This window comes from Arachis ipaensis, chromosome B09, assembly GCF_000816755.2.
Source record: "Arachis ipaensis cultivar K30076 chromosome B09, Araip1.1, whole genome shotgun sequence".
Lineage (NCBI taxonomy): Eukaryota > Viridiplantae > Streptophyta > Magnoliopsida > Fabales > Fabaceae > Arachis > Arachis ipaensis.
This window is the reverse complement of record NC_029793.2, coordinates 10,684,605-10,708,598: the sequence shown is the minus strand read 5'-3', so window position 1 is coordinate 10,708,598 and position 23,994 is coordinate 10,684,605. Positions and strand designations below refer to the sequence as shown.

Here is a 23,994-nt window from a genome sequence, read left to right as displayed (position 1 = left end):
CTCTCCGCCTTCCCACCGCAACTCACTCCTCTTCTATCACCGACATCTGGCTCGTCGAATTTGCTACCGTCGACAAGAACTGCTTTCCTTTCGTGAACCAGATGTGTTACCGGAGCCATATTGATGTTGTTGTGGTGATTGCACAGTGAAAAATAGCTGAGAAATATGAGAGATTTGTGTGGTGTTGGTGTTGCTTTGATGGATAACAGAATAAGAGAATAGAGAAGGGTGCGATAGGCAAGAATGAATCGAATGGGTTGGGTCTTGTTTGGGGCGGTGAGACGAAGAGAGAGTTCGGGTTCGAGGTCGGTGAGATCAGGCTGTGGCCTATGGGAGCAGAATGCGTTGGGGTTCTCTACGCTGCTCTATATGTTCCACCATACTCTCTATGCCTATACCTTTTTTATTTTTAAATTTTTTTGGTTAAAAATTGGATACGCCAAGCTAATCATCTTAAATTCATATGAAATCGTTCTCTGCGTTTTGGGATATTAGGTGCCATTTTGATGATTAAAGAGACTGCAAATTACACAATTATAGAAATATAAAAAAAACATTCATTTAATATGAAAAAAAAAATCCTAATACTTAACGAAAGAAATATCCAGTTATATTTAGCAAAAATAATTAAATATCTATAAAATTTAAAAAAATATGATTCTTAAAGAAATAGAGACATTCATATTTGCAATACAAAAAAATTCGAAAAATATATAAAAGAACATCCATTTGACTGATTTTTTGCTAATACCCTTTTGGTTCTTACCATTGTTGTTAATTAAATTAAGGTGGAAACTCGGTGAAAAACAATAATTAAAGACAAAGTTGTCACCTTTTCGGTGACCAGGGTCTGCAACTCGTTGGGTACGAGTTCCATGCATGGCTCCCGTGACTCTGCTTCCAACGCAAAAACCCATATTATTCCGTAAATCACATCCCAAAAACCCACTTTAATATGCACACAAAAACACACACACTCTCAAGCAAACCACAAACCCTACCCAGTGGCCAGTGCCTGTGTCGCACCCACTACTCCGACGCCTCACTGGGCTCACTCAGTAGTCCGGCCCGGCAGCTGATCGCACGAGCAAGGGCTTTCAGTGTGACAGCGAACCTAAGGTGAGGCAGAACTCCAGCGAGGTTCTGTACCTTTTTCATTTTTTCTATATCAAGCTTCTGTTACTTTAGATGCTAAAATTTTGCAATTATTCGGATGGAACGATCAGTAAACAACAATTAAATTATTGTGGATGTTAATATTGTGGATTTTTTTATGTTATAGTTCAGGAATTTTGGATGCTATGGTACATTTGTGTTGTAACATTCTCGTTTTGAAACCATTTTTCTTGGTGCTACAGGTTTTTTGTTTGAGTTGAACTTAGATGATAAAGAAAACAGTTGCACCCAGAGAGGAAAGGGGCAGCGGTCAAACAATCATCAACAAAGATGTCTGGTAAGCCAAAAACTAACGAGGACTTTTCTTGCGATATAGATACAGGATTTTGAAATTGAGAAAATTTTGATGATTATAAGTTATAACTTATTATAAACACATGCTACTACAAATTTAGATTTCTACTTTTGGATGCATGAATGTAATAGGCCGTTATTACATTGATTGAATTTGATCAGAGTAAAAAAATATCAATTGAATTAAAAGAAACCATAACAGCGGAGCTATGCTGGATTCTTTCTAACATTAGGTGCGTGTGTGATAAACATTTAGAAAATATTTTTGTGGACACCTAAAAAGTAGTGTTATTTTGCATATGCATCAAAAGCCAATATTCAATGGTGGTACTTTGGCTAAAGTCCACGGTGGGAATCTTTTCTGCCAGCAATTCTATAATCTTCTTTGTGCGTCCAAGCATTTCAACTGCATCTCTAACGCTATCCTCTCTCTCTTCAACAGTGCTGTTGGAGCACTTGGCCGATATAGCATAGGGTAAGTTAGTGAGACATGCACCCAATATATCAGATATCGTTCCTGTTAGTTCTTCAAACAATATCTCACTCCTAAGATCTTCAATCCTTCCATAATTTAATAAAACAGTTTGGCTTATTCTATACATTGCATTAGATGCCAATACTTCAATGGGCCATGATGAAGGTGGTTCTCTATTGCATATGTCTCTATACTTGGCCTTATACTTGCCATACCTGTTCTTTGCATCTTCACCTAGTGTCTCCAATGTCTCTCTGGGGCTTTTACTTTGATGGGAGAGCTTATAAAGGTCCACATCTAACCACTTACCATATAGATCAACTCCGTGCCACATAGTTTCCGCTGCCCTCTTGACTTTGATCAATTTCCCTTCTTTGTCAATGTTACACTCTATGAACTTCACATAGTAGAGCCCTTCACTTAGAGCTCCTATGAACTTCTCCACTGAAAGCATGTCCATGTTTGGAAGTGCCATTATTATGCTTCCTAGTGTCACCAGAGGAAGTGCCCAACCATATGGTGTAGTTTCCTCATCGTGCAAAGAGGAAACTTGGTCATTGTCAAATGTTGTCACCCTCTTAAATCCTTCCAAGATAGAACTCTTCTCCATTATTAGTTCAATGACATGTTTTGGCTCCTTTTTCTCTCCTACATGAAACAATTGATTAGTTGTTTTGTGAATGTCTTTCATCATCACCTCAACTAATTCTTCCTCTCCTTCAAGATGTAGAATAAAACGCCTTAGATCCGGGCCAGACTGTGGCTCTGTTCCTGAGCTAGTACTTGATACATTACTGCAACAATCACGAGCTGCTAACATAAAGTACAAGAGGACTATTGAAATGAACTGGGTCACTTTGTTGATCAGCACAATCCCTTTCTGCAGCTTAATTAATAACTGAAACAAAAGCACTTTTGCATCATGGGCTTTCTTTCTGAGCCACTTGTTATGAATTTGAAAGCCAAGAGGCCTTTCTTTAATTAGAAATAGACTTTCAGTCCAGTACTGTTCTACACGGAATCTCCTATTTGTATTGTTGCTCCCAAGTCTCAAAGCTTGCCTCATATATCTTAGAGCCTTGAACCATCTAACTGTAGGAGCAATAGTTCCTACTACCACTGCAGCGAACTGAACTATGAGATTTAAAAAAATGGACCATTTGTAGTCGCTACCATTATTAACGCAGTCGCCATAATAATCTAACAAGAAATACCGAAGAGTCATAGCCTCTAGTAATGTCAATGTACTAAGAAGACAATAGGCACCGGATGTAGCACATGTTACTGACCTTGCAAGGACAATTTGGGGGCTGCTAGTGTGTGCCATCATCCAGTCTGCCATCAATTCACTTCCAAGATTGTTGACGACTTTACTATTTGCTCCAGCTTCCTCATCTATCTGGTTAGCGCATTCTTTCTGTGCCTCCTTGTTGATCTCATACTTAAGCTCCAAGTCACGTTTCATCTTTGAAATAGCTATGGCTGATGAGAACATGCTCAACAACAAAATGAACATGATGTATATCATAATAATATGTTCAATCAAGAAGTAATCAGAGATAACACCAGTAGCAAGTTGGATGATGATGTTGACAATCACGGTTATCACGAGTATTCCCATGGCGATAATGTTCATAGGGCTGTTGCCAATAGAAGGCATCGAATTACCTGAAATGATTAATGATCTGTATTAACTCTATAAAATATAAAGTGTGGCTAGTCCGCAAGAAAGAGCAGTTATGAGTTAACTATATGTAGAAGTCTGAAGTATATTTACCCATGATTGTGCAGATGAAGGCACTGCTACATAGTTTTGCTACCTGTTCGATATATAGTGGCATGGAGGTGGTGAGATCAACCGAGAGCTTGAGTGCAACAGCGATCACTGTCAAGGAAGTGGCGTTAAGGCAGAAGTAGTTGCAAGGGAACCAGAGCTTGCTGCTGCGGAAAGCTTGAAAGAGATCAGCAGACATTGCAAAGAGACAGGCTAGGGATGCTACGGCTATGTATGCCCCAATCACTGGCATAGGTTTGCCGAACTTGTCATTGCTGGGGAACTCACCCTCGGAATCGCAACCATATGTGCTGGCTATTCTATTAATATCATACCCAGCAAAGCTAACTTGCATCTTTGAAGGAGTAATACTATGATACTTCTTGTCTTTTTGGATCGGACAACTCCTTATGTTTGCTTGCTGGGATACTTTATATCAATGCCGTAGCACCTGATTTAGTTTATGGCTACAAAATGATGACCTTTTCTGATGCATTTGTCGAAGACCAATGACTTTGGATTTTAAGGATTTTCCAATTTTTCATTAACTTCCCACAATATTCTGCCCTATATTATTTAATATTTGCTTATGCAAAAAAATATTATTAAATTATGCATTATACTGTTTATACTAATATTCTATTCTATTCTATTCATAACTTGGTTTTATTAGCTTTATTCTTACTAGTGTTGCTTGTTAATTTATTTATTTTTTAGTTAATTCCTGTTTTGTTTCTAATATATTTATTTTACTTTTGTGTCCTATTTTGCAACAGTTGCACATGTTTTAAACAAATGGTCACAACAAAGAATGAGAATTTAGATATTTTATAAAATGCTAATAAATCACACCGTATAACATAAAACTTAAAATTTCTGGATGACAGGTAGCTGTTGCTATTTATGACGATGGCGATCATACACAAGCAGGAAGCCACCCCTATTGACTCCATATGAACCACTGGATAAGCAAGTTGACCAGGGAAGACTTGATCAAAGCTGCATTGATATTATTTTGAAAAGATACAGAGGTGGATTTTAACCATACAACACACTCGGCCTTTTTTGGTAGTGAAAGTACATGTTGAAGACTTGGTAAACTTCTTGGAGCCAACAAAATGACTGGCTTTAATGTTTCAAAGAATTTCAAGTCAAAGATGAAAAGGTCACTCAGTGTTGTGATGCCCGCAACTTATTTGAGAACCAAAGTTTCAAAAGTGATGTGAGGTAGATAGAAGAAGGTATATCACATTTGAGCGAGAGTAAAAAAATGGATAGCCCTGTAAGTGTCAAGGTATATTACCATGGTAAGGTTTTACTACAGACACCGGAAGGAGTTCAATTTGTATGTCGGAATCCATGTACTTTTGCTGTCCCTTTCACGATTTCTTTTGAAGAACTTAACGGGGCAATTTGTCAAAGCATAGATTCTCCAAGATCAAAGAAGGTGACAAGTATTTTGTATAGACATCCTTTATTAATATTTGGTGGGTTTATACAATTTCAGACAATGTATATTACAGATGAAGCAAGTATGCAAAAAATGTTTTCGATCTATCATCAAGTTCAATCACAAGTGTCAGTCATAGAGTTGTATGTTGAGTTTAAACAACTGCCTTTAGTGGTTGAAGAACCCGACCCAATCAAGGAATGGGAGGGGTATAACAGTGAAAGTGAAGAGGAATTTGACAGTAACTATGAAATTGTTGATTCAAATGAAGGTAGGGATCATGTTTACAGCACTAGACTTACTCTTTCTCAAAATCATTCTAAACTGAACTCAGACACCATTGCAGAAGCGATAAAGTCATTGGTTAAAGCTGACCCATCTTTAAAGATTGAAGAAGTTCAATCAAGGTTCAATTACATGATAAGTTATCGCAAAGCATGGTTGGCGAAGCAAAAGTCAATTGAGAAAGTTTTTGGTGGTTGGAAATCTTCTTATGAAGTTTTATATACATGGTTTGAAGCAATGTGTCAAAAAGAGCCATCAGCAGCTGTCGAGTTTGAAAGTATAATTCCCTACGATGGGAATAAGATTGCTCCTGATGTCCGGATATTTAATCGAGTCTTTTGGACCTTTTATCCTTGTCTTAGAGCTTTCAGACACAGTAAACCAATTGTACAGGTAGATAGCACAAACTTGTGTGGAAAATATAAAGGGACTCTATTGGTAGCAGTATCACAAGATGGCAATCAGAATATTGTGCCTATTGCCTTTGCCATTGTCGAGGGTGAGACTTCTGATGCATGGTACTTTTTTCTTAGTCGTTTGCGGAAACATGTGGTGACTCGAGATGGTGTAGGTCTTATCTCTAATCAACATGACTCTATTAAGTCAGCCATAGCTCGTAGTAATGGAGCATGGGAGCCTCCAAGAGCTTTCCATATGTTTTGCATCAGACACATAGCATCTAATTTCTTAAGAAGGTTTAAGGTGCCATCCTTACAAAAACTTGTAGTCAAAATAGGTAAATAACTTGTAGCAGTATAAAATTGTTAGTATTATGTGATGTTGATCAACTCTATGATTGATGTGTATTTGCATTGTTCTGTTGATTTTTGACAGGTTCATCCAAGACAATGCGTGAATACAATATGCGTTACCAAAAGTTACATGAGCAGGGTGAGATTTACACTGAGTGGCTTGACAAGATCCCCCGCTCACAATATGCTTTGGCTTTTGATGAAGGGTATCGCTGGGGTTGTATGACTACGAATTTAGTTGAGTGCATCAATTCGGTTTTGAAGGGAGTGCGCAATCTTCCTGTCACAGCACTTGTTAAGGAAACATTTAACAGACTAAATGAGTTGTTTACTAGGAAGAGGGCTGAGGCTGAGGCTCAAATGAATGTTGGACATGTATTCTCTGAATTTGTGATAACCAAACTTCAAGCATATCAGCGCGCAGCAGGAAATATCCAAGTTAATTGTTTAGATATGCAGAATGAGATTTTTGAGGTTCGTGAGATCCCCATCGGTGTGGAGTATAGAGTGAATCTACGTCAGTGTCGTTGTGATTGTGGTGATTTTCAGGTAGATCGAATTCCGTGTCTTCATGTCTTTGCTACTTGTGCGAACCAACACTTAGATTGGCAAGTCTATGTTAACGAGGTATATAGGTTGGATGAAATCCGAAAGGTATATAGAGCTAGGTTTAGGCCATTGGGAGACCCAACAACATGGCCTGTTTATCAAGGACCAAGGATGATTCCTAATCCAACCTTTAAGCGAGTGTGCATAGGCCATCCAAAAAAACCACGACGTTGCAGGATTTGTGGAGGCAACGGTCATAGATGCAGTAGATGCCCTCAAGATGTTGGTTCAAGTAGAGGAGGCTCAGTAGCCTCAGCTCCATATTGATAATGGTTTATGTTGGTGTATTATGTGCACTGATTAGTCTATCTATTGTGTGTTGGTTTACTTAGTGCATGGATTTGATTTATGGATCTTCTTTATTATTGCGTTGGTTTAGTGAATGTATGGATTGGTTTATGTATCTACTTTTATTGACAATTAAGTGACAAAACAAAGAGTCACTTCTGAATCATACATAATCCACAAATTCAAAATCCTCTACATGGTTGAATTAATTATAGGATAACAATTACAAAACCAAAAAACAAGAAGCTACTTGTTCATTTTTTCCTTCGCATTTTAGGCATTCTTTTTGCACATTTTTAAGAATTGCTGTTTTAATTGCTAATATGTTATATCTGTTCTGCCTTCAGCCCTTCAGCGTGATGAATTAATCTTGAGATCATAGTCCTTACCTCAAATATCTGGAGTTAAGGCAATATCTCCACCAACAGTTGCAACACATGCATATAAATTACTTGTGTATATTAGTTCACATCACTAGCAACAAACAAGAACAAAAAATCAACTCTAATAACAATAATTATAAAAAGCACAACCATCAACCCTGCTCAATCATAATGCCCACTCACAACAATAACAAATCAACTATGCTAATAAAAAGGAAATATGAGGCTTGAGGTGGTTGTGGTTATGACCGTGGTTATGATTGATAGTGACTGGTCAAAAGGAATGCTTATTGTATTGCTGCAAAACACCAGGAGACAACTACAAACATTCGTCATATGTTGTGTTGTACCAACTCATGTAAATCTCAGATGCTTGATAAGTATCAATAGGAGGCTCCAACAAGGATGTGAGAATATCAATTAGTCTAGATAATTATCCACTCAGAATGTGCGACGACCCAATTCAATTTTTTTTAGACCGATCAACTGATCAAGACATTGTTATACTCTTTGATTGACCTGCAACTTCCTGTTGATGTCACTTGATACCCTCAAAACAAGAAAAAAAAAAACTATTATAGAGTGAAATCTAATTTTTGCTAAACAAGTTTGGAGAATGTTTTTTTTTTTTGGTGACTAGTTTGGAGAATGTTTAAAATTCTTATATTAATTTCCTATATATAAGCAAACAATCTGATAGAGTGATTGATTTGTCCAACAAAATAAAAATTTATGGATTAATTTAGTGATTAAAATTTGTTGAGAATTAAAATATCTAACTAAAAAATTTTCAAGAATTTAAGAAGACATATATATAAGTCTATCACAAAATTTTCTTAAAGAATTTATTTGGTAACTTTAAAAAAAAAATTATAAATCTATTACAATATTTTTAAGGTTTAATTACTCTACTGGTCCCTATAGTTTCGCAAATTTTAATTAGGTCTCTGTACTTTTTTTTTTTTTAATTGAGTCCTTGCACCAATTTTTTTTTAATTGGGTTCTTACACTTTTTTTCTTTTATTTGAGTTCCTGTACCAATTTTTTTTTAGTTGGGTCCCTATAAAATTAAACCAATTACGGTTAAGAGGGACCTAATTGAAAAAAAAATTTGGTGTAGAGACCCAATTAAAAGGAAAAAATGTATAAGGACCTAATTAAAAATTTTATAAAACTATAAGGACCAACAGAATAATTAAACTTTTTAATATTAGTTAAAGATGTGTGTTACACTAGATTATTTGACTTCACGTAAGTCTTACTTTGTTATGATTTTTTTTTTTTTACCTTTTAGAAGATAATTTTGCCTAAAAAAATTTAATTAGTTTAGAAGAAAACACCATTGATATTTTTATTAAAAATATATTTTTTAATTTGAAAATTGCTAAAAAGCATTGCCGTTTTGTTTTTTTTTTTAATATTTTGTAAAGTATTAAAATAGAAAGCGGCGATTTCTTTATCTTTTAAAAATTATGAAAATAAAAACGGCGTGGCTATTTTGTTATTTTAACAAATTTAAAAATTTAAAAATGGTGACACTTCACAATTCGATACAACATATATAATAGGTCATTTTTAATAGTAAATAATTAGTATTTTTACTCGTAATAACATTATGAGAATATACATTTTTTAAAATTATAGTCCACTTTGTTCTAACAGTATATGATGAGTTTGAAAAACTCTAAATTAATATTTGTGATGACTAAACATTATTAAAATTAATTAATTACAAAATTATTAATCTGATTTTCATTCAATATATATTGATTAAATAATTTTGTTACAGGTTTTAATATTGGGCCGAAAACAAATTTCTGGTGCAAACCCAATTACTTTCAGCCTTTGGTTTTGATAATATATGATGAATATGGCTGATTTGATTCTTTATGTTACTTGGGCCCAAATGATTTTGATTGCTCTAAGCCCAAGTGTGTTACATGCTTTCCCATTTGCTCATTGCTTGATCCAAATTTCATCAGGAAAGCAAATGTTATTATTGGGCCAGAAATTTAATGATTATTGCAACCAAGCCCAATTCCATTTAAGATGATAATTCCTTATGCTTTGTCCGAATCCATGAAGCAAAGAAAAACAAAGCCTCAAATGCTTCCAACGGATTCCATTACACTTCCTGAAAAGATTTCAAAGTTAATTTAAACATTGGGAACATAAGCAAGTGAGAGAAGATTGATTTGACTAAAGGCATCATTGCTACACGCCACACTAAGGGAAGCAAAAGCAAGCTATTTTTCAATTAATTAGTTTAACCACTATGAAATGCTTTTCTTCAGATTCTCTTTTCTCTCTCATTCTTTCTTCTTCTTCGGTCATTGTCCAAGAAACAATGGAAGCTATGTTCAACTATCAAAAGAAAGAAGGAGCTGCATGCATCAAGACCATCAAGCTAATGATGGCAAGAAAACATACTAAAATAAAAATGAGCTGTGGCTAAGATTGTCACCAAACATGGATAGATTTGGTGAGGTAATCTTGGGTTCTTTATGCTCAAAAAGGAAGAAGAAGATCTCGGCCAGCAAGGGGAGATTCTTGGAGGAGATGGCTTGTCTTTGATTCTGCTCAACCACCACAGGAAGTAGTTAGAGTGGCAAAGTGATGGTAGAGGCAGAAATTGAAGCAGATGAAGTCATCATCATCATGAAGCATCAAGGGCTAGAAATCTATCTTGAAGAGCAAGCCAATGATGGAGAGCTCGGATTGATGAAGAGTGATGACCAAGGAAGGACTAGAGGTAATTGCATGTTGGTTATTGCATGGTTATCTCTTCTCTCTCTGTGTGGCCGAACCGGTTTCTTGAAGGAAGAAGAAGTTGGCTTGGGTTTTTGGCTTCAAGTGTGGAGACTTCTCTCTTCTATAAAAAGGGGGAACAGCCACTGTTTGGAGCAAGGAGTTAGAAGTAAGCAGTGAGAGTGCAAGACACAGGATTCTCAGAGCTACCTAAGCTTACAGATTTTCTTCTCCTTCAATGTATTCTATTTTGTATTTTTTTGTTTAATTTTGTCATGTCTTGAGTCTCATAGAAAAAGGCAAACAGTGAGGTTTGTATGAAAAAGTCATAGAGCGGAAAAAGGCAGAGAGTGCAAAATTAAAAGAAAAAGTCATAGATGTCTTAGAGTTCCTTTGCTCATCTATGTTGTGTTTCATGATTCTGTGGGAATCCCCTTGTAAGTTGGGTTAGCACTTTACAGTTTGTAATCAGGTTGATTATAGTGAAATTCCATCATTGTTGTGATGGAGACTGGATGTAGGCTGCACTGCACTTAGCAGCTGAACCAGGATATATCTGGGTGTAATCTTCTTTCTCTTTTACTCCATTTCTGTTTTCTACTGCACAGGAGCAAAAACTAAAAATGTCTCGTGCCAAGTGATGAGACAAAATGAAAAAGTCTCGTGGCTAGGGACGAGCTAAAAACAGAAAAGTCTCCTCTAAGTCCAGCAAGTGTTAGCAAGCAAAAAAAGGGGCTAAGATTCAACCCCCTTCTCTTAGCCACTGAAACCATCAGTATAGATTATGCATTACACCAAAGATTTATAAAATCAAACTACTTTTACAAAAAAAAAAAAAATCGTAGGTTGACAAAAGTTTCTGACTAAGAAAACCAAAGTATCTATAGATAAAAAATACTTAGCAGCTGAACCAGGATATATCTGGGTGTAATCTTCTTTCTCTTTTACTCCATTTCTGTTTTCTACTGCACAGGAGCAAAAACTAAAAATGTCTCGTGCCAAGTGATGAGACAAAATGAAAAAGTCTCGTGGCTAGGGACGAGCTAAAAACAGAAAAGTCTCCTCTAAGTCCAGCAAGTGTTAGCAAGCAAAAAAAGGGGCTAAGATTCAACCCCCTTCTCTTAGCCACTGAAACCATCAGTATAGATTATGCATTACACCAAAGATTTATAAAATCAAACTACTTTTACAAAAAAAAAAAAAATCGTAGGTTGACAAAAGTTTCTGACTAAAAAGACCAAAGTATCTATAGATAAAAAATCAAATAATAAGATTTTTAGTTATTATTTTTATATGAAAATGTCTAATTTTTTTATTAACAATTAATTTTAATATTCGTTATCTAAAATTTGAAACAATTTAATGTATATACTTTTATATTTAATTAGGTGTTAAGTCTGTTGCACAAATAGAAATAATTAATTTTTATACTTGTTATTTAAAAATAATATTTTTTCTCATTATGTATATATAAATATAATTAGATATTAGTATAAAAAAATTATAATAATAGTTATAAAATTAATTTAAAATTAATTTTTTTAAAACAATTGAATTTTGATTCTAACGGAAGAAAGAAGAAAGGAGAGCGGTTGCGACGGGGGAGAAGAGAAGAGGGGAAAGAGAGAGAGAGCATCGGTGGAGGGAGGATCGTTCATGCATGCTTCTGCCGCCGTGGAGTGCGTCGCCGAAAAGAGGAGCCCGACGCGAGGAGGGCGGCGTGCGAAGGAGAGAGAGAGGGATCCAAGGCTGGGCTGGTCCGCGCACGCTCCATCGCCGGTCCGCGGGTGATGGGTGGCCGAGGAGAGAGAGGGATCCGAGGGTGGAGTGCATCGCCGGTCCTCGCACGCTCTGTCGCCGCCGCTGGTGATGGGTGGCCGAGGAGAGAGAGGGATCCGAGGGTGGAGTGCGTCGCCGGTTCTCGCACACTCCGTCGTCGCCGGTTGTTCTGCATCTGCTTCTTCTTCTGCTTCTTTTTCTGCTTCGGGTTCTGCATCTTCTTCTTCTGCATCTGCTTCTGTTTGAGTTTCTGTTTCTGATTCTATGACTGCCCCTGCTTCTGCTTCTGTTACTACCTCTGTTTCTGATTTTGATTTGTTTTTTTTATTTGGTTGTTGAATTTGTTGAATTTGGGTTGATTTGTTGAATTTCTGATTTTTGGATTTGTTGAGTTTGTATTGATTTTATTGATGTTGTTTTTCTTGGTGGTAGAGGTAAAGGTGCTGTTGGTGGTGATGGAGGTAAATGTGTTGGTGGTGGTGGAGGTAAAGGTGCTGATAGTAGTGGAGGGTATTTTTGTCTAAAAAAAATTAAAAGGACGATTTTAATACGAAAAAACACATTAAGGATGATTTTAAATCCAAAATTACATTAGGGACGGTTTCGATTATGACCCTCAACGTTAGAGACCAAAACAATACTTATCCCTAAATTTATATATAGAGTAAAAATAGTAGAGAAAAATAGAAAAATGGAGAGAGGTAGATGAGAGAATTTAGGAAGGGAGTTTATTGATTTTGAAAAAAAATATTTTCACTCAATTTTAATAAGAGAGTGTCATGTGATACATTTGATTATTAAATTAGATAGTAATATATGATACATAATATAGGTATATTTTAATTTTAATTTTAATATTTTAATTTTAATTCAATTAAAGAATGTCATGTTGCACATTTTGATTGTCAAATTAGTAATTAGTCATTGATATTAATAATGATATATAAAATAGATAGAGTGGTTGAAGGAATAAGAGAGATAGAAAAAAGAAAACGGAGAAGGGGAGAACTCTTTAATTTTGGAGGGAAAGATTTGATTTCACTTGCAATGAGGGAGTGATACGTGGCACATTTTGGTTGTAAAATTAGTATGGAGGAGGGGAGAACTCTTTAATTTTGGAGGGAACGATTAAATTTCAATTACAATGAGGGAATGATATGTGGCACATTTTAGTTGTAAAATTAGTATGGAGGAATGAAGAATTCTTTAATTTTGGAGGGAAAAATTTAATTCCAATTATAATGAGAGAGTAGCTAGATATGAGTCAGATACACCCATAGATATCAGTCAGATATCACTCAAACATGGATTAATATACAAGGTCAAGCAACATTACAAGGTCAAGCAATATACACCCATGGACAAGCAAATATTAGAACAGTTGCAACTGTTGACTATATTACAATATATCATTTCAGAAATATACACCCAACAAATTATGCTATATACACCCAACAAAATACTCAATATACACCCACCAAATCACGCAATATACTCCCAAAAATCAGTTACCAGAAGAACTAGAACAACAAGAACAGTAACACCTAGAATAACTAAGAAGAACAGAATAACCTAGAAGCAAGAATAACAATAAAACCTAGAACAAGTAGAACATTAAAAACTGTAAAATGAGACCTAGAACAAGAAGAACAGTAAAACCTAGAAGAACATAGAAGAAGAGTAAAACCTAGTTCTTCGTTTTCGAAATGTGGAAAATATACAATATGAGTAAAATAGTAACGTAACGTACCTTGAGTATTATAACTTCGTTTTTTCTGGAGATTGTTGATCGAGAGTTCTATGTTGTGTTGATGGAGAGTTCTAATCTTCGCGACGAGTCCTATCTCTGCAGTTTGGAATGTTGCTTGAAAACGGACGGTTTGTGTTTTCTTCGAAGGGCTTGGAGAAGTGGAAGAGTGCGCCATTAAGGAGCACTATTTTGCGAAAAGCAACCGTTGAGTGGGGCGCGTGTAGTTTACGTTCCATTCAAAGAGAGATAAGTGCGCGTGTGAATGAAGTGTGGGCTAGAAACTTGTAAAACTTGTAGGGCATCTTTGCTTGTATGTGTAGCAGACTCCATAAACTTTTAATATTTAACCGTTACCGTTTTTAACTTTCTCATTAAGACAAAGATATCACGTTTTTCGGGAAGAGGATCAGCAATTCGTCGGGAACGAATTCCATGCATGGCTCTCGTGACTCGGCTTCCAACACAAAACATCTGTCTCCTTCTTCTCCCCATTTGCAACGCTACTCACACTCCTAAATTACAAACCCATATTACTCCTTAAATCACATCCCAAAAAGTCAAAAACCCACTTTAATATTCACACAAAAACACACCCTCAAACCCTAAAAACTACCCCGTGGCCACTGGCCAGTGCCGGTGTCGCACTCAGAACCGAAGGCGACGCAGAACTCCAGCGAGGTTCTGTACCATTTTCATTTTCGTATACGAAGCTTCTATTATTTTAGATGCTAAAATTTTGCAATTATTTGGATGAAACGATAAGTAAAGAACGATTAGATTAATCCATATGGAAGTATATACAAATCGAGTGGATGTTAGCATTGTGGATTTGTGTGTGTGTGTGTGTGTGTGTGTGTGTTGTAGTTGAGGAATTTTTGGATGTTATGGTACATTTGTGTTGTGTGCTAACATTCTCTTTTTGAAACCATTTCTTCTTGGTGCTACAGGATTTTTGTTTGAGTTGAAATTAGATGATAAAGAAAACTGTTGCACCCAAAGAGGAAAAGAGCAGTGGCCAAACAATCATCAACAAAGATGTCTGGTAAGCCAAAAACTAATGAGGACCCTTCTTGTTGAAGTTAATAGGATTTGCCGAGTTTTAAATTTTCTTGTGATATAGATACAGGATTCTGAAATTGAGAAAATTTTGATGATTATAACTAATTATAAAACATAAGCTACCACCTACTTTGGATGCATGAATATAATAGGCCGTTATTACACTAATCGAATTTGATTAGAATAAAAAAGATCTATTGAATTAAAAGAAACCATAACATTCGTCCTATGCAGGATTCTTTCTAACATTAGGCCCGTGTGTGATAAACATTTAATGCTTGTGATTATATAGAAGATCATGCCATTTATATGCATTCATTGGCTGCTTTGGCTTATTTTTTGTTGGCTCCAAATATTCTTCTATTAATTGTATAATTATAAACCTAAGAAAACATTTTAAGCTAATACATATACGGTAAAATGCACAAAATAATGATATTTGATCAATTTTTTGTGGAAGCCTAAAAAGTGTTGTTATTTTGCATATGCATCAAAAGCCAGTATTCAATGGTGGTACTTTGGCTGAAGTCCACGGTGGGAATCTTTTCTGCCAGCAATGCTATAATCTTCTTTGTTCGTCCAAGCATTTCAACTGCATCTCTAACACTATCCTCTCTCTCTGCGATGGTGCTGTTGGAGCACTTGGCCGATATAGCATAGGGTAAGTTAGTGAGACATGCACCCAATATATCAGATATCGTTCCTGTTAGTTCTTCAAACAATATCTCACTCCTAAGATCTTCAATCCTTCCATAATTTAATAAAACAGTTTGGCTTATTCTATACATTGCATTAGATGCCAATACTTCAATGGGCCATGATGAAGGTGGTTCTCTATTGCATATCTCTCTATACTTGGTTTTATACTTGCCATACCTTTTCCTTGCATCTTCAGCTAGTGTCTCTAATGTCTCCCTGGGGCTTTTACTTTGATGCGATAGCTTATAAAGGTCCACATCTAGCCACTTACCATATAGATCAACTCCATGCCACATAGTTTCTGCTGCTCTCTTGACTTTGATCAATTTCCCTTCTTTGTCAATGTTACACTCTATGAACTTCACATAGTAGAGCCCTTCACTTAGAGCTCCTATGAACTTCTTCACTGAAAGTGTGTCCATGTTTGGAAGTGCCATTATTATGCATCCTAGTGTCACCAGAGGAAGTGCCCAACCATATGGTGTAGTTTCCTCATTGTGCAAAGAGGAAACTTGGTCATTGTCAAATGTTGTCACCCTCTTAAATCCTTCCAAGATAGAACTCTTCTCCGTTATTAGTTCAATGACATGTTTTGGCTCCTTTTTCTCTCCTACATGAAACAATTGATTAGTTGTTTTGTGAATGTCTTTCATCATCACCTCAACTAATTCTTCCTCTCCTTCAAGATGTAGAACAAAACGCCTTAGATCCGGGCCAGACTGTGGCTCTGTTCCTGAGCTAGTACTTGAGACATTACTGCAACAATCACGAGCTGCTAACGTAAAGTACAAGAGGATTATTGAAATGAACTGGGTCACTTTGTTGATCAGCACAATCCCTTTCTGTAGCTTAATTAATAACCGGAACAAAAGCACTTTTGCATCATGGGCCTTCTTTCTGAACCATTTGTTATGAATATGAAAGCCAAGAGGCCTTTCTTTCATTAGAAATAGACTCTCAGTCCAGTACCCTTCTACATGGAATCTCCTATTTGTATTGTTGCTCCCAACTCTAGAAGCTTTCCTTATATATCTTAGAGCCTTGAACCACCTAACTGTAGGAGCAATAGTTCCTACTACCACTGCAGCAGTCTGAACTATGAGAATTAATAAAGTGGACCATTGGTAGTCGCTAGCATTATTGCAGTCGCCATAATAATCTAACAAGAAATACCGAAGAGTCATAGCCTCTAGTAATGTCAATGTACTAAGAAGACAGTAGGCACCGGATGTAGCACATGTTACTGACCTTGCAAGGACAATTTGGGGGCTGCTAGTGTGTGCCATCATCCAGTCTGCCATCAATTCACTTCCGAGATTGTTGATGACTTCACTATTTAGTCCGGCTTCCTCATCTATCTGGTTAGTGCATTCTTTCTGCACCTCCTTATTGATCTCATACTTAAGCTCCAAGTCACGTTTCATCTTTGAAATAGCTATTGCCGAGGAGAACATGCTCAACAATAAAATGAACATGATGCATATCATAATAATATGTTCAATCAAGAAGTAGTTAGAGATAACACCCGTAGCAAGTTGGATGATGATGTTGACAATCACGGTGATCACGAGTATTCCCAAGGCTATGATGTTCATAGGATTGATGCCAATAGAAGGCATGGAATTACCTATTGAAGTGAAAATAAAACGATTAATGATCTTAATTAACTCTATAAAAGTGTAGCTAGCCTTCTAGTTATGAGTTAACTATATATTTAAAAGTCTAAAGTATATCACTAACTTATATTTACCCATGATAGTGCAGATGAAGGCACTGCTACAGAGTTTTGCTAGCTGTTCAACATATCGTGGCATGGAGGTGGTGAGATCAACCGATAGCTTGAGTGCAACGGCGATCACTGTCAAGGAAGTGGCATTAAAGCAGAAGTAGTTGCAAGGGAACCAGAACTTGCTGCTGTGGAATCCTTGAAAGAGATCAGCAGACATTGCAAAGAGACAGGCAAGGGATGCTACTGCTATGTATGCCCCAATCACTGGCATAGGTTGGCCAAACTTGTCTCCGCCGGGGTACTCACCCTGGTTATCACAATAATATATGCTGGCTGTGTTATACTCAGAAAAGCTAAAGTACATCTTTGAAGGAGTGATACTGCTTGTCTTCTTGGATCGGATGACCGCTTATGTTTTTCTTGCTAGAATACTTTATATCAATGTCGTAGCACCTGATTTAGTTATGGTTACAAGATAATGACCTTTTCTAACGCGTTGTGAAGACCATTCACTTTGAATTCGTAAGAATTTTCCTATTTTTCATTGACTTCCCACAACATTCTGCCCCTCTATTTAATATTTGTTTTATACAAAAAGTATTATTAAATTATGCATTATACTGTTTATACTATTATTCTATTCTATCGGAGTCATATATTGGCTTAATTAGCTTTATCCTTACTAGTGTTGCCTATTAATTTATTTATTTTTTAGTTAATTCCTGTTTTGTGTCTAACATATTTATTTTACTTTTGTGTCCTATTTTGCAACAGTTGCACGTTGTTTTAAACACATACTCGCAACAAAGAATGAAAATTTACTTATTTTATAAAATGCTGATAAATCACACCATATAACATAAAACTTAAATTTTCTGGGTGACAGGTAGCTGTTGCTATTTATGAAGATGGCGATCATACACAAGCAGGAAGCCGCCCCCATTGACTCCATATGAAACAGAGGGAAGACTTGCTGAAAGCGGCATTGATTTTATTTTGGAAAGAAACAGAGGTGGATTTTAACCATACAACACATTGGACCTTTGTTGGTACCGAAAGTGCATGTTGAAGACTTGGTAAACTTCTTGGAGTCGATGAAAATGACTGGCTTTAATGACTAGTTTCAAGTCAAAGATGAAAAGGTCACTCAGTGTTGTGATGCCCGCAACTTATTTGAGAATCAAAGTTTCAAAAGCGATGTGAGGCAGATAGAAGTTATATTACAGTTGAGTGAGATTGAAAAAATGGATAGCCATGTGAGTGTTAAGGTATATTACTATGGTAAGATTAAACTACACACACTGAAGGGAGTACAATTTGTATGCCAGTATCCGTGTACCTTTGCTGTTCCTTTCACAATTTCCTTTGGAGAACTTAAAACTACAATTTGTCAAAGTATAGATATTCCAAGAATAAAGGTGACAAGGATTTTGTATAGGCATCCTTTAGTAATATTTGGTGGGTTTATACAATTTCAAGCAATGTATGTCACAGTTGAAGTAAGTATGCAAAAAATGTTTTTGATCTATTATCAAGTTCAATCACAAGTGTCAGTTGTGGAGTTGTATGTTGAGTTCAAACTGCTGCCTTTAGTGGTTGAAGAACCCAACCCAATCAGGGAATGGGAAGGTTATAACAGTGAAAATGAAAAAGAATTTGAAAGTAATCATGAAATTGTTGATTCAAATGAAGATAGGGATCAGGTTTGCAGCACTAGGCTTACCCTTTCTCAAGATCATTCTAAATTGCACTCAGACACCATTGCTGAAGCGATAGTCTTTGGTAAAAGCTAACCCGTCTCTAAAAATTGAAGAAGTTCAGTCGAGGTATTACACGATAAGTTATCTTAAAGCATGGTTGGTTAAACAAAAGTCAATTGAAAAAATTTTTGGTGGGTGAAAATCTTATGAAATTTTGCCCGGATGGTTTAAAGCATGTCAAAAAGAGCCTTTTACAGCTGTCAAGATTGAAACTATACCTACCTACTATGGGAATGAGTTGGCTCATGATTTTCAGATAATGCATAGAGTCTTTTGAACTTTTTATCCTTGTATTAGAGCATTCAGATATTGCAAATCATATGTACAGGTAGGTAGAATACATTTGTGCGGGAAATATAAAAGAACTCTATTAGTTGCAATTTCACAAGATGGCAATCAGAATATTATGCCTATTGCCTTTGCCATTGTTGAGGTGAAATTTCTGATGCGTGACACTTTTTCCTCAATAATTTGCGAAAATATGTGGTGACTCGGGATGGTGTGGGTTTTATCTCTAATCAACACGACTCTATTAACTCAGTTATACCTCGTAGTAATGGAGCATGAGAGCCTCCAAGAACTTTCCACATGTTTTGCACCAGACATGTAGCGTCGAACTTCTTGAAGAGGTTTAAGTTGCCGCATTTAAAAAGTTTTGTCGTCAAAATAGGTAAATAACATATAATAATATAAGATTGTTAGTACTATATTTGATCAACTCTATGATTGATCTGTATTTGCATTTTTCTGTTGATTTTTGACAGGTTATTCTAAGACAGTTCATGAGTACAACATGCGTTACCAAGAGTTATGTGAGCATGGCGAGGTTTACACTAATTGGATTGATGATATACCCAGCTCACAGTATGCTTTGGCATTTGATGATGGGCATCGCTGGAGTCATATGACCACGAACCTAGTTGAGTGCATCAATTTGGTTTTGAAGGGAGTGCGCAATCTCCCTATCATAGCACTTGTTAAGACAATATCTTACAGACTAAATGAGTTGTTCACCAGAAAGAAGGATAAGGCTGATGCTCGAGGCGATGTTGGATGTGCATTTTCTGAATTTGCGACCACCAAACTTCAAGCGAATCAGTGCACTGTAGGAAACATTCAAGTTAATTGATTTGATAAGCAGAACGAGGTCTTTGAGGTGTGTGATGCACAGTGGTGTGGAGTATATAGTGAATCTACGTTAGCAACATTGTGACTATGGTGATTTTCAGACAAATCGAATTCTATATCGTCATGTTTTTGCTGCTTGTGCGAACCAATCCCTTAATTGGCAAGTCTATATTAATGAGGTATATAAGATGGATGAAATTCGAAGGGTATATAGAGCCAAATTTAGGTTATTGGAAAATCCAACAACATGGCCTGTATATCAAGGACCAAGAATGATACCTAATCGAACCTTCAAGCGAGTGCGCACAGGCTGTCTTAGAAAAGCTCGTTTATTGAATGATGAATGAAAAGGACATGCGTGAGATGCGTGATCCATGACGTTGCAGGCTTTGTGGAGGCAAGTACCATAGATCTAGTAAATGTCCTCATGATGTTGGTCAAAACACGGGAGGCTTAGCTCCAAATTCGGTTTATGTTGGTGTATTTTTAGTTGCGTTGATATATCATGTACACGGATTAGTTTTAGTAGCTTGGTACATTTTCATGTATTATGTGTTGGTTTACTTAGTGTGTGTATTGATTGGAGACCACTTTAATAAAGACACTAAAAATGTCTTTTTTTAAAGATGTTTATATGTGTCATTTTATTATTAGACATCTTTATTAAGCCGGTTAATAATTTATTTTTTAATAAACCAGAACAAAATTGGTTTATTATAGCAACAATAATAAACCCAATTGTCTGCATTATAATTATTAGACTCAATTTGATCCGATCGAATTACACAATCTAAATCGAATATTTGTTAAGAAATTCAAAAAGAACCGGTTCATTAATACGTCCAATAATAATGTAACACGTAAGCGTCTTTACAAAAAGACGTTTTACATGTCTTTATGAAAGCATCCCCCTGATGTATTTCCTTTATCGTTGAGTTGGTTTACTTAACATATGGAGTGGTTAATGTTAGAAGTTGACTAGGGATGACAATTTTTTTTGGCGGGTACACCCGCGAGAATTTATCACAGATTTGGGGTCATTTTCTTAATCACTTTTTTCATTTATAATTTACTTTTAATATTTTGTATTTAATTAGTCAATTTCTACTTAATTAATCTTGTTCAATTCTAGAGTTTTGATATTTTAACCATTATTGTGGGGTTGAATGCATGATGCAAGACTAGAAACCTTTTTTTTTTTTTTTATTAAAAAGGAGGGCCAAAGGCCCAAAACAAAAGCCAACTACATTGGCAACACTCTTACACTTTTCCTTCTACCTTTGTCATCAGTAAGGAGAGGCATCAGGAAAGGGGGTGGAGCTGCAAAACAGAGAAGGCCGGTCGAGATTGACTGAGCTTGCTTTGCCAGTGCATCAGCACAGAAATTAGCTTTGCGAAATACGTGCTTAACCGACACATAAGTCATTTTGCTGCGGAGATCCTCAATGGCCCTAATCAGAGAAAGCGTATGATGGTGGCTACTAGATGACCCGCCAATTAATTTCATCGCACAGGAAGAATCAGTCTCTATCTGTAATCTGTTGATTCCCAGCTCCACTGCTAGCTTCATTCCGGTGTAGATGGCCCAAATTTCTGCAAATGTTATGGTGATTCTTCCAATTTTCATCATGAAGCCCGCCACGAGGTTACCATCTCCATTACGAAGGAGGCCGCCGCAAGTTCCAGAACCAGCGGGTTGGATGATTGAGCCGTCAATATTTAGCTTTATGCACCCATCCACTGGAGGTTCTCAACTGACAAGGTAAGCTTTAGTGGGGTTGAGAATTTTTTTTCTGCTCTCAGTGAGGTTTATCATATTGTTGTATTGATCTACCAAATAACTAGAAAGATTATGCACATGAAGGCTGGTAGAAATTTTTGAATTGAAAACTAAATCATTCCGGGCTTTCCAAATATTGTTGCAGACAGTAACAAAGAGGGTGAGCCAAGGAATCCCACTAATTTTTTGAGTGATCTTGAAGAGGTTTATCTTTAGTTAATCTTGCAAAGGTTGATTAAAGAAACCTCAGGGAAGAGCACTGGTTGACCTGCTAGTCCAGACACTGCAGGATAGGGACAGTCGCGCAGCACATGGAGCAGAGTCTCTTCATGATCCGGACATCTGGGGCAACTTCCAACCATGGTAAGATCTCTTGTCCTTCTCTTAGCATTTATAAGAAGAGCATTATGGTAGATTAGCCAAGTGAAAGCTCTTAATCTTTGAGAAACTTTAATTTTCCAACATAATTTGAAATTTGTGTCTCTATCTCCACTATAATAAGTAGAATATGCTGATTTGATAGAAAATTCTCCATTAATAGAGGGTAACCAGCTAATGCAGTCCACACCAAGAGAGTAGTGAGGAGCTTTTAGCGTGTAAATAATCTCAGAAATATCTTCAGGAAAATAGCTGTTTATCGTCTCCCAATTCCACTCCCCATCCCCATTAGTAAAACTTGAGAGCTTCTCGGCTATTCTATCTGCAGCGATAGAGCATAAAGATACATCTTTTAGGCTGATAATTCCTGAAACCCAATGATCAGTCCATACCGCAATAGATTGTCCATCCCCAATTCTCTAGATCAAATTCTTTTGAAATTGGTTCCAGACTTTCACGATTCCTTTCCAAGCGTTTGAGCAGTTGGCTTTTTGATGGATTTTGGGAATCATGTTCTCACCACAGCCGTACTTGGCTTTGAAAACTTTAACCCATAAGCTATCAGATTTCGTCATGAGTCCCCAAGCGAGTTTCATGATAAAAATGTTATTTGTTTCTTGAGCTTGCGAATGCCTAACCCGCCTTAATCTTTCGGTTTACACACGGTGTCCCAGCTTAGAGGGTGAATTTTCCTATTTTGATCACTTGAACCCCAAAGGAAGCTAAGTCCCGACAAATTTTATCAATCTTGTTGCAGACTTCGATTGGAACCTTCATAGTTTGCATAACATAGCTTGGAATAGAAGATAAAACGGATTGAACAAGCGTTGCTCTTCCTGCTATGGATAAGGTCTTCATATTCCAACTAGAGAGTTTGACTTGCATCTTGTCAATGATATATTGAAAATGCTGTTTACTACACTTCTCGTGGATCAGCGGAACACCTAAGTATTTTCCCAAATTGCTAGTGAGGGGAATCCTTAGTTTTTGGCTAAGCTCTTCTCTGATATTATGGTTCACATTTTTTGAAAAGAAAACGCACGACTTATTGAAGCTAACTTTTTGTCCTGAAGATTCACAGAAAATTTTTAGTGCCTCCTTGACAACACCAACTTGGTTCCGGTTAGCTTGCGCAAAAAAGACTATGTCGACAACCTTTTATTGTGATACCAAAACTAATAAAAATGTTATTTGTATATTAAAATTAGCTATTAAAATTAGCTATCAATATATTTGTGTATAAATATATGTGTGATTTAATTTATTTTCAATGTGTATTTATATTCTAGCATATATTTTATACTGATAATTGGCTTTAGTAACCGATTTAGTGTGCACATAACATACTCCAAAACTAATATAAAATAAGTAGATACTCATCAATCTTTACGGAAACGCAAAATAGAAAATGATAGTGTGTCCTTAAAGGATAGTAAACTTCTCTATTTACCAGTTTCACTTGATTGGTAACCAAATATTTTTAGCAAATTTATTTTTCATACGGTATTTTCTAATTCGTTAACAAATAAAAAATTAATCTATCATAAATCTAAACTCTATTTAAAAATTTGTGATTAACTAATAACTTATCGCATATACAAAGTATGATTAGAACTACCTCTTATTTACTTAAATAAATGAATAAGTTGACCACTTAACTAATTTAAATTAATTTTTTTAACAAAATACTTAATAATA

The 23,994-nt window shown here is 36.2% G+C and overlaps 3 protein-coding genes across 5 annotated transcripts; 1 reads left to right on the top strand and 2 right to left on the bottom strand.

Annotated features, from left to right (window-relative positions):
- LOC107614988 lies at positions 840-7,168 on the top strand. Of its 3 annotated transcripts, XM_021111530.1 has the most exons (4): positions 840-1,119; positions 1,359-1,453; positions 4,607-6,190; positions 6,289-7,168. In XM_021111530.1, the coding sequence occupies exons 3-4, from the start codon at positions 4,990-4,992 to the stop codon at positions 7,080-7,082; spliced, it is 1,995 nt and encodes a 664-aa protein (XP_020967189.1). In that variant the 5' UTR covers positions 840-1,119; positions 1,359-1,453; positions 4,607-4,989; the 3' UTR covers positions 7,083-7,168. The 3 variants fall into 3 exon arrangements, with proteins under 3 accessions (XP_020967189.1, XP_020967190.1, XP_020967188.1); XM_021111531.1 differs by lacking the exons at positions 840-1,119; positions 1,359-1,453 and adding an exon at positions 3,861-3,951; XM_021111529.1 differs by lacking the exons at positions 840-1,119; positions 1,359-1,453 and adding an exon at positions 3,964-4,084.
- On the bottom strand, positions 1,486-4,595 carry LOC107617455. Its single transcript, XM_016319215.2, has 2 exons — positions 3,723-4,595; positions 1,486-3,613 (listed from the first exon to the last, which is right to left on the bottom strand). The coding sequence occupies exons 1-2, from the start codon at positions 4,072-4,074 to the stop codon at positions 1,746-1,748; spliced, it is 2,220 nt and encodes a 739-aa protein (XP_016174701.2). The 5' UTR covers positions 4,075-4,595; the 3' UTR covers positions 1,486-1,745.
- On the bottom strand, positions 15,284-16,882 carry LOC107617459. Its single transcript, XM_021111743.1, has one exon. The coding sequence runs from the start codon at positions 16,820-16,822 to the stop codon at positions 15,284-15,286; it is 1,539 nt and encodes a 512-aa protein (XP_020967402.1). The 5' UTR covers positions 16,823-16,882.

Excerpts from the sequence above, each read along its gene's own strand:
- LOC107617455 (XM_016319215.2), bottom strand. The coding sequence starts at position 4,074 with ATGCAAGTTAGCTTTGCTGGGTATGATATTAATAGAATAGCCAGCACA. Across the intron at positions 3,614-3,722 it reads CTTCATCTGCACAATCATGG|GTAATTCGATGCCTTCTATT; the intron begins GTAAATATACTT and ends TAATCATTTCAG.
- LOC107614988 (XM_021111530.1), top strand. The coding sequence starts at position 4,990 with ATGGATAGCCCTGTAAGTGTCAAGGTATATTACCATGGTAAGGTTTTA. Across the intron at positions 6,191-6,288 it reads AAAACTTGTAGTCAAAATAG|GTTCATCCAAGACAATGCGT; the intron begins GTAAATAACTTG and ends GATTTTTGACAG.
- LOC107617459 (XM_021111743.1), bottom strand. The coding sequence starts at position 16,822 with ATGGCAGACTGGATGATGGCACACACTAGCAGCCCCCAAATTGTCCTT.